This window comes from Centruroides sculpturatus, unplaced genomic scaffold, assembly GCF_000671375.1.
Source record: "Centruroides sculpturatus isolate CEXI.00-Female unplaced genomic scaffold, Cexi_2.0 scaffold519, whole genome shotgun sequence".
NCBI lineage: Eukaryota > Metazoa > Arthropoda > Arachnida > Scorpiones > Buthidae > Centruroides > Centruroides sculpturatus.
This window is the reverse complement of record NW_019384900.1, coordinates 121,181-134,303: the sequence shown is the minus strand read 5'-3', so window position 1 is coordinate 134,303 and position 13,123 is coordinate 121,181. Positions and strand designations below refer to the sequence as shown.

The window sequence follows — 13,123 nt, the reverse complement described above, 5'->3', positions numbered from 1 at the left end:
GTGACTTGTGATAAAACTGTAATGATAAATAAAAAAAATATGTCTCAGTGACCATACTGAAGAGGGAAAGAAAGTTTCCAAAAACATGCCTATGTCATTGGTCGTATAAAAGATGGTTTGACAAGGAAAGCATTGGTATGGATTAAGTTTTCCTCCTGAGAAATAATTTTTAACATTGAAATTACAATGGAATTTCAACATATGATTATTAAGCATGTAAAATTTTAAAAAGTCCTCCATTTTCTTCCAAGTCATCTTATATACGTATTTCAGAAGATAAACACTAATTTTTTATAAATGATATTAATCTTGCTGATATATGGAAAGTACAATACAGTATTTTAAAGTAACTTATTTTTAAATTAAGATTATTTGCACTCTTGAGAAATAATACACTTAATATTTTTAAAATAAGAATATTCTATAAAATTTATCCTATTTTTCAATAAAATTAAATTTTAATTTTTTCCTCCCTTTTATAGTTATTCATTTTATCTAAACAAAAATGATTTGATTGTTGTACTATTATAAAACTTTTTCTTCAAGATCATGAATGTATACTATAAATTTTCTATTTTATTATTTTAAACAATAATTTACTTACACGTTGCTTGTGTGAATCAACATAGCGCAATCCAAAATAATCTTTCTCAACAAGATTAAGGGCATTACATACATAGTCCAAAAGGTATTGTCCTTTGTGCTCATTCTATAAAAAAAAATTATTATTATTTTCCATGATTTACACAGACTTTTGTTTACTTTTAAATTAATTTAATTTCAAGATTAAAAAAAACCTAAAATATATTACCATATGCAAACATCATGAATCAAGTTTTACCATTTAAGAGTTCATTACTAATTAAATTACTGGATGTTTCAAAAATAGCTTTACAACTTGAGGGCAAGATATTAGTGAACTGATAGAAGAAACCTATAATTTTAGAACATTGATATGTAATCCAATGTGACTTCCATTTATTACATGGCAGACATCCCATCTATAGTCAACTTCTTCTTACATACAGTGTCACTTCCCAGTGTCACTTGAGGTGGTAATTTGAGTTTGGAGTTTGGCTGCACTTGCAGATTAGAGTGGCATGTACTATACATTCAATCTTTAACAAATCTCCAAATGAAAAATTCTAAACGTGTTTTTATCCAGGGAATGAGGAGGCATGCTACTGGTTCACCCTGACCAATCTACTGTCCTGGGAATTGGTTGATCACACCGTGGTGAGATTTTTTGGTGCAAAAATTTACATAAATGAAAATTGATGTATATGGCTAAATTTGTGTATTTAAAAATATTATGCACATCCTTTGAATCAATTTTTAAACTATAAAGTAGTAAAGACAATTTTGAAACACCCTGTATTATATCATTAATTAATTATTAATAAATTTTATTTAAAAAAATAAATCTAATCTACAGGACCAGTGCTGAAAACTGCTTAGAAACAATACAGAAGCAGAACAAGTAATTTTACATCTACTGAAAGCATCTTCAGATATAAACCATTTCAAGCAGAAATAAAATTACTTGTTTTACTTATATACAGTATTATATTTTTGATTCAATTTTCAATATTGATCGTACATATTTATTTTAGTTTTATCAAAATGCAGCATGAACATTTCATTCTATACATTTATTATATATTTTTGTTTATATAAATAAATATATTGAATAAACTCTTTATAAACAAAATATTAGGTTTTTGTTGTTATGAAATATAACAAAATATAAATCTATCTATAAACAAAAAAACTTTTTATATGATTTTCAAAAGTTACAGTTAAAAATAATATAGTCAATAAATCTCTAATACCTTATCTATTGTAAAATACAGATATAATAAACTGTTTTAAATATCAACAGAAATAACAGAAGAATGTATGGCATTAAATATTCTTACTTCAATAAAAGAAGTGAACTCAATTGAATCCATAGTATTATAATGTCTTGTTTACTCAAAAGACTATACTGTAATATCTGGTTCTGCATACACTTTGTACACATATCACCAAAATATTATCTTCTAAGCAGATAATCTGCATAATTCTTGTAAAAGCTGAAAATTTTTTTGAAGTTAAGACAAAAAAAATCAAATGTCAAAACATCATGTTTTCATTAAAATTTTTCTGTGATGCTCTTCAGAAGACTCTTCCAATATAGTTATCACATACTTCAAATATAGTTTCTCAACAATGCAAAAAGATATGTAAACTTGTAAGTGAGAAGATACATATTTGAAGAAAATATCCCAATTCTTAGAAATATGAAAAATTTATATACAGTATATAATAGCTAAACGACAAAAATCTTTTATACTTTCTAAATAGCATAATTTGAAAGCCAAACAACAGAATTTACTATACAGGTTAGAAAAAATACTTTATTTATTTAGCTATTGTAGTATTAACTATTTGTTTTCTAAAACAGATGAGACTCTCTAAACATTCTTAGTTTACATTATGAGAGCTTTAATGATCTAATTTTCAAAAATTTAGGTCAAATGTATTCACTATAATAAATGCTTTCCTCAAATATATTTCCATTACAATACATTAATATATTAATGTATTAATTAATATTAATTAATACATTAATTTATATTTAATTTAAAATTTATTTGTATTTAATTTAAAATTTAATATAATTTAAACAAATACATTAACACATTCAATTTCATTAAAACTTTTTAGTAAAATAATTATATTGTAGAGTAAGAAATATAAAACATTTTATTTCAAAATTTTGGATAGTATTGATTGAAAACTTTCTAAGGTAAAGATCACTGGAATGTCATTGCCATTCTAATGGTCTTTAGCTTTGGATGACTACATAATATAATACATATTAGACATCATATCTTGGAAACTATCAATGATAAATATAAAGATATACAGGATGTCTACAATTTATTTAATAATTTGTAACATTTAATAAAACAAACTTTAACAGATATGGGAAACAGTTTTTGTAGCAAATATAATAACTCAATGAGTTTATCACAAAGCAATAGGCACTCTAATTTAGCAAACTTTTACATAGGCATCTTTAATAAAACATAATTCAATCCAATCTGGCTTCTTGCAAAATGTTTGCAAACATATCTTAGGAAACAAACAGTGATTTTATTCTCCTAAGTTAGGTTTTCACTATCAACTATCCAATTCAGTGTTTCTAGTATTCCAGACTAACTGCAACATCAGTAACCTTCTTTGCATGTACTCGTCTTCTTTATGTATCTTCACAAAAGAATCCAGAACCTCTTGACCATATTCAAGAGAAATTGGTCATCCACTTGAATATATAGCATGGGTTTACATAAGCAAATTTAGTAGGGGCTCACACTGGCTTAAAAAGTGATATTAAATTTATCTATTTATTAAATGCTGAAACAACTCTCATATTTTTCCCACACAGGAAATGTAAATAAGTATGTACCATAACTTGTTACAATATATCATAAACAGAAAGCATATCTATATGTATGTGCTTGTATTTCTAAATTACATTTTAAACTTTGATTTTTAGCAGTGAAAAAATTCACGAGTGGCCTACTCAGAGCCTGGAGTCCCTGTATAGTGAAGTACGTTAACTACTAATTTCATACACTAGTGTTTTTCACTGTACTTAATTTCCTAAATCAGTGGTTCTTCAAGTGAACACTAATGCATAGGGGCACCGCTAGCTGTTTGAACGCCTGTGTGCAATACCGATTATGCCGCTCCCTGTTTAACTACGACTACCTATGCTGAGCTTGCCAGTAAGGCTCTTTGGTGTTGTCTCATAAGAGTGTGAAAAAAAGAAAAGAAATACTTTATAAAGAAAAACTATTTATTATTACTAAGTTATTTTTGTTTACTTAAGTGTAAAACCATATAAATATTTATTTACAGAAATTTAACTCTTCTTGCCTGTGTTTGTGAAATCTGCTATCAATTTTCTTGTATCCAAGCTGTCTAAGATTTCGTGTTCAATTGAAACTGTAGCTAAATTACTTAGTCTTTGCTGATACATTGTTGATCTTAAATAGTTTTTTATAATTTTTAACTTTGAAAAGGACCTTTCACAAAATGCAACTGAAACAGGCAATGTAAGTAATATTCTTAGTGCTATTGCTGTGTTCGGAAATGTTGATATTAAGTCATTAGTAAAAAGATATTGTAATAGGGTTTGTGGATCATTAGACTGGTTTTCTGGAAAATGCAACTTTAAAGTACAGATTTCAATCATACAAATCAATACCGTCAATGTCTGTTTCACTACTCGAATTGTCTTTAAGCTTCAGATTTAAATCCTAACCAAGTTAAAATATGATTAATTATACTTAGACCCATGTCTTATTGACAATTGCCATGACCCATTATTAACAAAATAATTGCAATTTGATATGCGATAGTACTGTTCGAATGCGTACAAGTACAAATTGAGAAGGAAGCTCTGTGGAGATTCCCTATTATCACCAGTCCTATCAACTTCTGTCATAGAGCACAACTATGAGTACTTGGCTTCTGGGCGCCGCCGGATGCTTCAACCTGCCGACAGACGTTTCGCATTGCATCTTAATTCTGATAAATGCCAATAGAGGTGCTTTAACGCTATAATATAAATAAGAATATAATAATTGCACGCCGGTCAGAATTTTTTTCTCCATACGAAAAGATTTCTTATGCTATACGTAGGGTGGGTATTATGACAATGACTTTGAATATTACGTAACCGATCACTTGATTTGCCGCCCGCGTGCGGTGCACGCCTTGCATGCCCGCTTACGGCGAGCCTGCTAATGCACTCCTGGAGGCAATGAGCAAACCTAAGGATACAAAAAGAATCAAAGGGCATCAGGGTCCTGAATGAATGGTGACTATGGGCAATGGTTGTGGTCACTGACAACCTTTCCCTTTCCCTCATTAAAACCACTAAAAAGAAACATTGTGTTTAATGGTTTCCAGATATGGAGAACAATGTATAGTAAGGACACAATATGAGGTTTGTAGAAAAATTTTTCTAAGAATATTACCAAATGTTTCTCACACAAGGGAAAATGGATTGACAGTTTATGACAGTTTATTGACAGGTTAGGTGTAAGTTTATGGACCAAACAGGTAGTGACTGAGGAAAGTTTGAGAATCATTAGCGAGATTGAGGCTGAAATTTTAAATGCGAAAATGTGTACGTCGGACGTTCAATGCCGCTTTCCCGTAAGCCTAGAAGTTTGACAATGGTGTTTGGAATGTCAAGCATGATTCCACTGACTATCCAAACACCATTGTCAAACTTCTAGGCTTACAGGAAAATGGTGCACATTTTTGCGTTTAAAACTTTGGCCTCAATCTTGCTATTGTCCTATATAATTTACAGTTTGTAAACATTAAGCTTCAATATCTAATTCATTGTTGAGTAAAGCATCTGCAATTCCAGGCTAGCATGGCAGATAAATAGCCTCAGACTTTGTTGAAGCAATGCCCTTAACAAATAATGTTTGTCAAGAGCATTGTTGCCAGTAATGGAGTAAAATTTTTTGAACTGTATATTTCATGCAAAAAAAATCTTGTGATATTCATTCTATATATCTTGTGAAATGTAGACATCCTGTCTATCTGTTACCTTTGAAAATAGCTATTTAGTAGTTATGCTGAAAAAAAAATTCTTTAGGTATAAAATCTCATGTTTAATTTAGAAAGAAATGACTAAAACCAATGTATTCTAGTTTCTCAAAGAATAAGCAAATTTTTTAAAATATTTAATTGTGAATAATAATTTAATTTACCAAATACTGATTAAAAGTTTGAAAAAATGTTTTAAATTTTTTTTTGAATTTTTTAACAAGGAAAAGTTACATTCTTTTTTTTAACAGGAAAAACTTTAAATTTAATCTTCATATTATGAATTATGTAATTATAATAAATTAGCTGAAAAATTTTAAAATGTTCAAATCATCATCATTCATTATAGATGTATAATTATATTTAAAAGCATTGTTTAATCTAAAAATTATTTATCATCATAAATGCTAAAAGTCTTTGACCTCTTTATAATATAATATGCAAGACTCATTAACATTTAATTTTTAAATTACTTCCAATACATTAGCAATTCTGTAAGTTTTCTATAAATCTCAGGTCTAAACGACATTGTCATAGCATTCGCTCAAATTTTTAATTAAATCTCCTACTTTTAACTGTATTAATTCTATATGATATATTTAATGATTAAATACAGAGAAAAATGTTTTCTTTTAAACTTAATATATTTGTATCATCCTCATTATAACGTAGATAATTTTATTCAAATACTAAACAGCATTAACATGCTATTTTTGAATCTGTCAAACTCAAATTTGCCCAATCTTTATAATAATCAGATAATATCTAACAAAATTTCATATTTCTATCAAGCATACTTTTCTTTTTAAAAAAAGTTTAAAATTAGATTGCAACTGTTTTTAAATAAAATTTTTGTAAGTATAATTAGCAGTTAATTATTTATTATATTGTTAGGAGTATATCTTGAAATTCAATTATTATTATTTATAAATTATCTTAATTAAATAGAAAGAAATTAACCAAATTGTATTCCTTTCTATTTTTTTTATTTGCATATTTATTTACAATTTTACCTGTATGAGTAAAATAATTTTTCAGTTCATTTCTAATAACTTTGTTATCATTTTTTAAATAGATAACATTAATAATAATAATTTTATACAATAAATTAATAAAAAATGTTTGCGATAATTTACATACATCTTTTAGATTTAGAACTTACTCTTTAAAATAATTATTAAATTCATTTAAAAAAATTTAAATAGGTTCAAAATAATCAAAAACCTAAACCAAATCTTAAAAAGAAATAATAAATAAATAAATATGAGATTAGATTTTAGTTTGAAGAGTATAGTCAACAAATATGCAATCAACAATTTGACAAATGTCAACATTTGCATTTCTAATNTATATAGTAATACCTTGGTTTTTGTTGACTTCGGTTATCGTCAATTTCAGTTTTCGTCACCTTTTTCTGCGAAAAATTTGTCTCGGTTTTCGTCGGTTTCGGATTTCACCGATTGTTTTCGGGCGGATTATTTATGAAAAAAGTATAGTAAATTCATATTAGTTTATAATTATATTAACTATTTGCAAAAAATTTATTGATATAGTTCAGCATTTTTAAATAATTTATTATTAGCGATAGAGGAATACAGTGCAACCTGGTAAATTCAAACCTGGATAACTTTCTCTCTTTTCTCTCTTTCTCTAATCATCACTTTCTCTAATCTAACTTTCTCTAATCATCTAGCATAATGTTAAATCAAATTTGTTAACTCGAATTCCTTGAAACTTTTAACTTGAAGTCCAAATTTTTTTACCCCGACAGATTCAAGTTAACCAGATTCCATTGTATCAACAATAAAAATGAAAGTCAACTTTATCAATAATAATGAATAAAGAAAATCTGACAATATTCACTATTCAAAATTATCTGCATTCTAAATGAGAAAGAGATTGCAAAAACAGCATAAGAATTTATTATTGTTCTTATTCTAAAAGTTATTCAATTTAAAAAATTATGGCAAAATATTTAAATTCATACGATTTGAAGATGAAATTTGAATTTGTAAAATAAATCTAAAATATCAAAATATTTGCTTTATTTATTTGCAAAAAAATAAATAAAAATAAAAAATATTTTGCTGATTTACTATTATTATTATTAAACTAAGTGAAATATTTAAATATATTTTTTACAAAATATTACACTTTTTTCCACATTGATGTATTTTGTAATATTTAGTAACCTCTTGCACTATGTTTATTAAACCAAATAAGAAAAATCTTCCAATCTAATTTCTTTACATAGCTTAAAATTTCAAAATAATAAAATTAATTATTAAAAACAGACACAGTCAAATACCATATTTATTCAATATAGAAAAGATTTTAAAATTTCAGATTTCATTATAAAGTAATTTACATTAAACTGTGTTCAATTAATAATTTTAATGTATTAAAAAGTTTTTTAAAAACATTTTTATTGGTTATGTTTTCTGAGGTTGGAGTGGAGAATAATATGAGTGCAAACCCACCATATACATCACTAAGTGCATACACACACAATGATTATCTGCATTTGGCTATGTTTATTGAGTTTTGGAATACGGAGAGTTGTGGGAATGGAGACATTGCTAAAACATCATTACAATGCATTGTCATCGGACTTAGGTATGTCCTAAGGCTCAGCCTTCTGTCTTAATTATAAATGGATGAAATTTGAGTTCAAGACTTGAAGATATGATACAAAGCAAGTTAAATAGAAGCATTTTAAAATGGGGTTATAATTTTGCATTAAGAATTAGCAGTATAATAAATTATAATTATAGAAATATGCTCAAGCTATTAAAAAGCTTAAAACAGTTATGAGCAACATGTGGTCCTTGAGTTGTAATTTGTAGTTGCAGACTTTGTCAACATAATTTTATTTTCTCGTTTTCTGCCTCATGACATTACGCAACCCATTTCAGCTGACATTCTTGAAGATCATTCAAACTAAACTTGAGCAGTGAAAAAATGTGAATAAATTATATATTATTAGTTTGTATATCATTAGTACATATTATTTCAGTACCTAGTGTATTGGAGGCTATCAATATTAGTATTCAGCAGTGGCCCACTGGACATCAATAAAGTTCATTTGTGGCCCAAAAATGTTGATCATCACTGGTTTAGTATAATCATATCAAATTATTTTTTCAAGATATTTATTTTTTTAAAATTTAATTATTTCAAATTTTATATTGTTATTGACTAATTCAGCAAAATAGTAGCTGTTTACTTTACATAAAATTATTTAATGTTCAGTTTTAAATATGTCATGCATTTTAACCATAAGCTAATTTTCTGTTTATATTATACTTGAATAATTTGTATGATATGTTACAAAGTAAATTATAGTAATACCTTGGTTTTTGTTGACTTCGGTTATNTTTTTTAAAAAGATTTTTATTGGTTATGTTTTCTGAGGTTGGAGTGGAGAATAATATGAGTGCAAACCCACCATATACATCACTAAGTGCATACACACACAATGATTATCTGCATTTGGCTATGTTTATTGAGTTTTGGAATACGGAGAGTTGTGGGAATGGAGACATTGCTAAAACATCATTACAATGCATTGTCATCGGACTTAGGTATGTCCTAAGGCTCAGCCTTCTGTCTTAATTATAAATGGATGAAATTTGAGTTCAAGACTTGAAGATATGATACAAAGCAAGTTAAATAGAAGCATTTTAAAATGGGGTTATAATTTTGCATTAAGAATTAGCAGTATAATAAATTATAATTATAGAAATATGCTCAAGCTATTAAAAAGCTTAAAACAGTTATGAGCAACATGTGGTCCTTGAGTTGTAATTTGTAGTTGCAGACTTTGTCAACATAATTTTATTTTCTCGTTTTCTGCCTCATGACATTACGCAACCCATTTCAGCTGACATTCTTGAAGATCATTCAAACTAAACTTGAGCAGTGAAAAAATGTGAATAAATTATATATTATTAGTTTGTATATCATTAGTACATATTATTTCAGTACCTAGTGTATTGGAGGCTATCAATATTAGTATTCAGCAATGGCCCACTGGACATCAATAAAGTTCATTTGTGGCCCAAAAATGTTAATCATCACTGGTTTAGTATAATCATATCAAATTATTTTTTCAAGATATTTATTTTTTTAAAATTTAATTATTTCAAATTTTATATTGTTATTGACTAATTCAGCAAAATAGTAGCTGTTTACTTTACATAAAATTATTTAATGTTCAGTTTTAAATATGTCATGCATTTTAACCATAAGCTAATTTTCTGTTTATATTATACTTGAATAATTTGTATGATATGTTACAAAGTAAATTATAGTAATACCTTGGTTTTTGTTGACTTCGGTTATCGTCAATTTTTTCTGCGAAAAATTTGTCTCAGTTTTTGTTGGTTGCCTCAGATTTTGTTGGCATGCCCACATGACCATGTTGCTAATTTAGCAAAAACAAAGGGTGACCCATGCATTTTCCTGCTGTGTGGCATTGTTTCTCATTGTGTGGGCATTACCCTGCATATGTAGCTAAATAATTCCATTGCTTTCCTTTCCTTTTAGCTCCATCAAGGAACCAAAAAAAAATTCCATAGCCAACAGCCCTTTGAATGTCATGTTAAATGTTCATTTATTCTTTACATTAGTCTTTTATATTCATTTTATATTAATTTCTTATTGTTTTTAGTTATAAACACTATATTTATTCTCTGTGTTTTTGATACGTGTTTTGGAATGTTCAAAACGAATTAATTGGATTCACCATTGATTCATATGGAAATAATTGCCTCGGTTTTCGTCAGTTTCGGATTTCGTGAATTGTTTTCGAATAAATTATTGACGAAGACTGAGATATCACTATATAAATTTAATAGTATGCATAAAATGACATATGTATATATATATATATGTTATATATATATATATATCTTAATGTTAATACAATCTTCATTTGAAATAGTTTTTCATTATGAAAAGTTTCAAAACAAAAAAATATTACATCTCAACAGATCTTTGTGTGTTACTTCTGGAATCAAACTTTTATTTTTATTGTAACAAAAATCCCGTCAAGATTTCTATTAAAAGCAATATATATATATAAATGATGGTGCACATTTTTTAAAAATTAATTTCTTATAATTTTAGTATGACAAAACAAATTTTGTTTTTATAATTTATTTCTGTAAAAATCACTCTAAAGTGTTAAAATAGTTANTAAAAAGTTAAAAAAAAATTTTCTTCAGCTTTCACAGTATTTTTGGTCATAGAATATTTCTAAACAGAAGAGTCCCATGCTTTTATTTTTGGTTCCATAATACCAAAAATATTGTGAAAGCTGAAGAAAATTTATTTTTTACTGTTTAGTACATTTATCTGAATAAAAAGCATTACTTTTAAAATGCTTTTTTATATATTTTTTATTTTCTACTTTTTAGTTATACTATATGTATGTAACACTGAACTATCGAAATTCTTCTTAGTTTAGCATTTAATTTTATGTATATTGTTCTCTGTCAGATTGGTTTTGATTCAAAACAAGCTTTAAGTCGTTTAAATTTGACATGGTGAGTGATTAGTCCTCTCTATTACTTTGGTGATAGTATGCTACCTTGAACGTAACAGCTTATTTGGTCTGCAAAATTGCTGATAAGGTGGTTAATAAAAGTAGTGAAGACTAATATCGTTTATGCATATTTTGTATATTTTCTTAATGAATAACACAATCTTTTTTAGATATTCAGCCCAAGACTTTACTAAATTAATATTTTTAAGCTAATTTATATAAGTAAAGTAAGTGAGCTGTATCACTTACAATCAAACTGGGAACACCTTTCAAAATCAACAAAAATGGGATTCAAAATTGATCAAAAACTACAGTTATTTTTTAAAAAATTCATTTATTTATTGACGTATAAATTTATATTATTATATTGACATATTAATAAGATTATTCAATTCAAAGATCAATTCTACGATCAAATATTAAGAACGGTGGCATCCGATCATCCTAGTTTATAGTTTATCGCCTAATTTCCCGACTCGTCTAATATTTCATTATTTTCTTAGTCGAGCACATTTTAATCGGCATCGTTACAAACGAATATTTCAATTTGAATGACATCAATCAATACTTATATATAATTAAACAAGCAATTTAAACGGCATCTCCATTCATCTTTTAATTAACATTTTTGAATACAATACCGCAAACGAATCAATCTTAATTAACAATATTTAATTTCGTAATAAAAAAAAAAAATCTTCGTAGAACAACAGTTAAATAAACACCGAATTCACAAATCGCATTAAATTTTAAATACCTGGGACATTATACACACACGTTAGATATCGATACCACTGATATTTACATCATTTATGCTAATTTCTTAAATGTTATATAAAATCCCTATTCTTTTACTTAATAACAACATAGAGAATTTAAATGATAATGTTATATATTATATAACATTAAGAAATCATTCTGTTAATGGAATAAAATGAAAGGAAATCATTTATTTTTATGAAAATTGTCACTGAATAAAAAAAAATACTTCAATTTTTAATTGTTTTTGATAATTATTATTGTGTGTTATATAAAAAGATTTAGTATTTATCATCATAGATAATGCAGAAAGAGAGGAAGAGGGGGAGGAGGAGGATCAGAAGTGGAAAATGTATAATGTAGCATCTTTGAAATGGATTAAAAACAAGACTCACCTGAAACTCACACTGTAACACTTCGTTATCATCCAATAATCTGACAGTGCATTTATATTCGATATTAACGTCCTTTTTACTTCCAAATTTAAACATTGTGCAATGTTTAGTTTATTATAAACCGATCGGTATTAATTCAATCCATCCACCACACGGGTTCGTGTCATCACCCAAACATGACTGTTTGTTAACTGCGGTCCTTGTATGGATTCTACAATATTCGTTTTTATAATCGATCGGTACGAGATTTTCGATTGTAAAATTATATATATATATTTATAATTCAATTCGTATCGTTCTTCCACTCTTCGGTCTCTCAAATGAAAGAGGAAAATACATTTTATTTCCTAGACAACTCGTTTAACCGGTCCTGTTATTTTAAGAAAGCGAGGAAATGCTTTTTTTTTTTTTTTCGGTATAATTAAAATTGTATTATTTTAAATGTAATAATACGAGCGCGTTGTGAAAATTTACGTAATGTAATTTATGTAGCGATTATTATTTTTAATTACTTAAAATGTTTTTCCTGAAAATTTCAAAAATGCACGCGCACAATTTTCCTTATAATAACGAGGTTGCGGCCGAAGTTTTTATCTGTGAAACGTCAACGTCGAACGTCGAACGTCGGCGCTCGACGTTCGACGTTGACGTTTCAGAGATGAAAACTTTCGGCCATTATTTCATTCTATTTTTATACGCGATCAAATATTGATATCTATTTTCGGCAAAATTAATAAACACCGATATTTATATTCATCCACTCGAATACAAAATTAATAATAAAAAAATTGTTTCTAAATTT

At 27.1% G+C, this 13,123-nt stretch overlaps 1 protein-coding gene across 2 annotated transcripts in view; it reads right to left on the bottom strand.

The window, feature by feature from the left end:
* The window catches only part of LOC111631466 (FERM domain-containing protein 5-like), a 50,122-nt gene extending 37,214 nt beyond the window's left edge, over nucleotides 1-12,908 (bottom strand). For both annotated transcript variants that reach the window (XM_023375711.1, XM_023375712.1), the window contains exons 1-2: nucleotides 12,322-12,908; nucleotides 605-709 (exon numbers count right to left, since the gene is read on the bottom strand). In XM_023375711.1, the coding sequence (XP_023231479.1) occupies nucleotides 605-709; nucleotides 12,322-12,417 (201 nt within the window). In that variant the 5' untranslated portion in view covers nucleotides 12,418-12,908. The remainder of the gene's footprint in view (nucleotides 1-604; nucleotides 710-12,321) is intronic.
* Nucleotides 12,909-13,123: the final 215 nt, after the last annotated feature.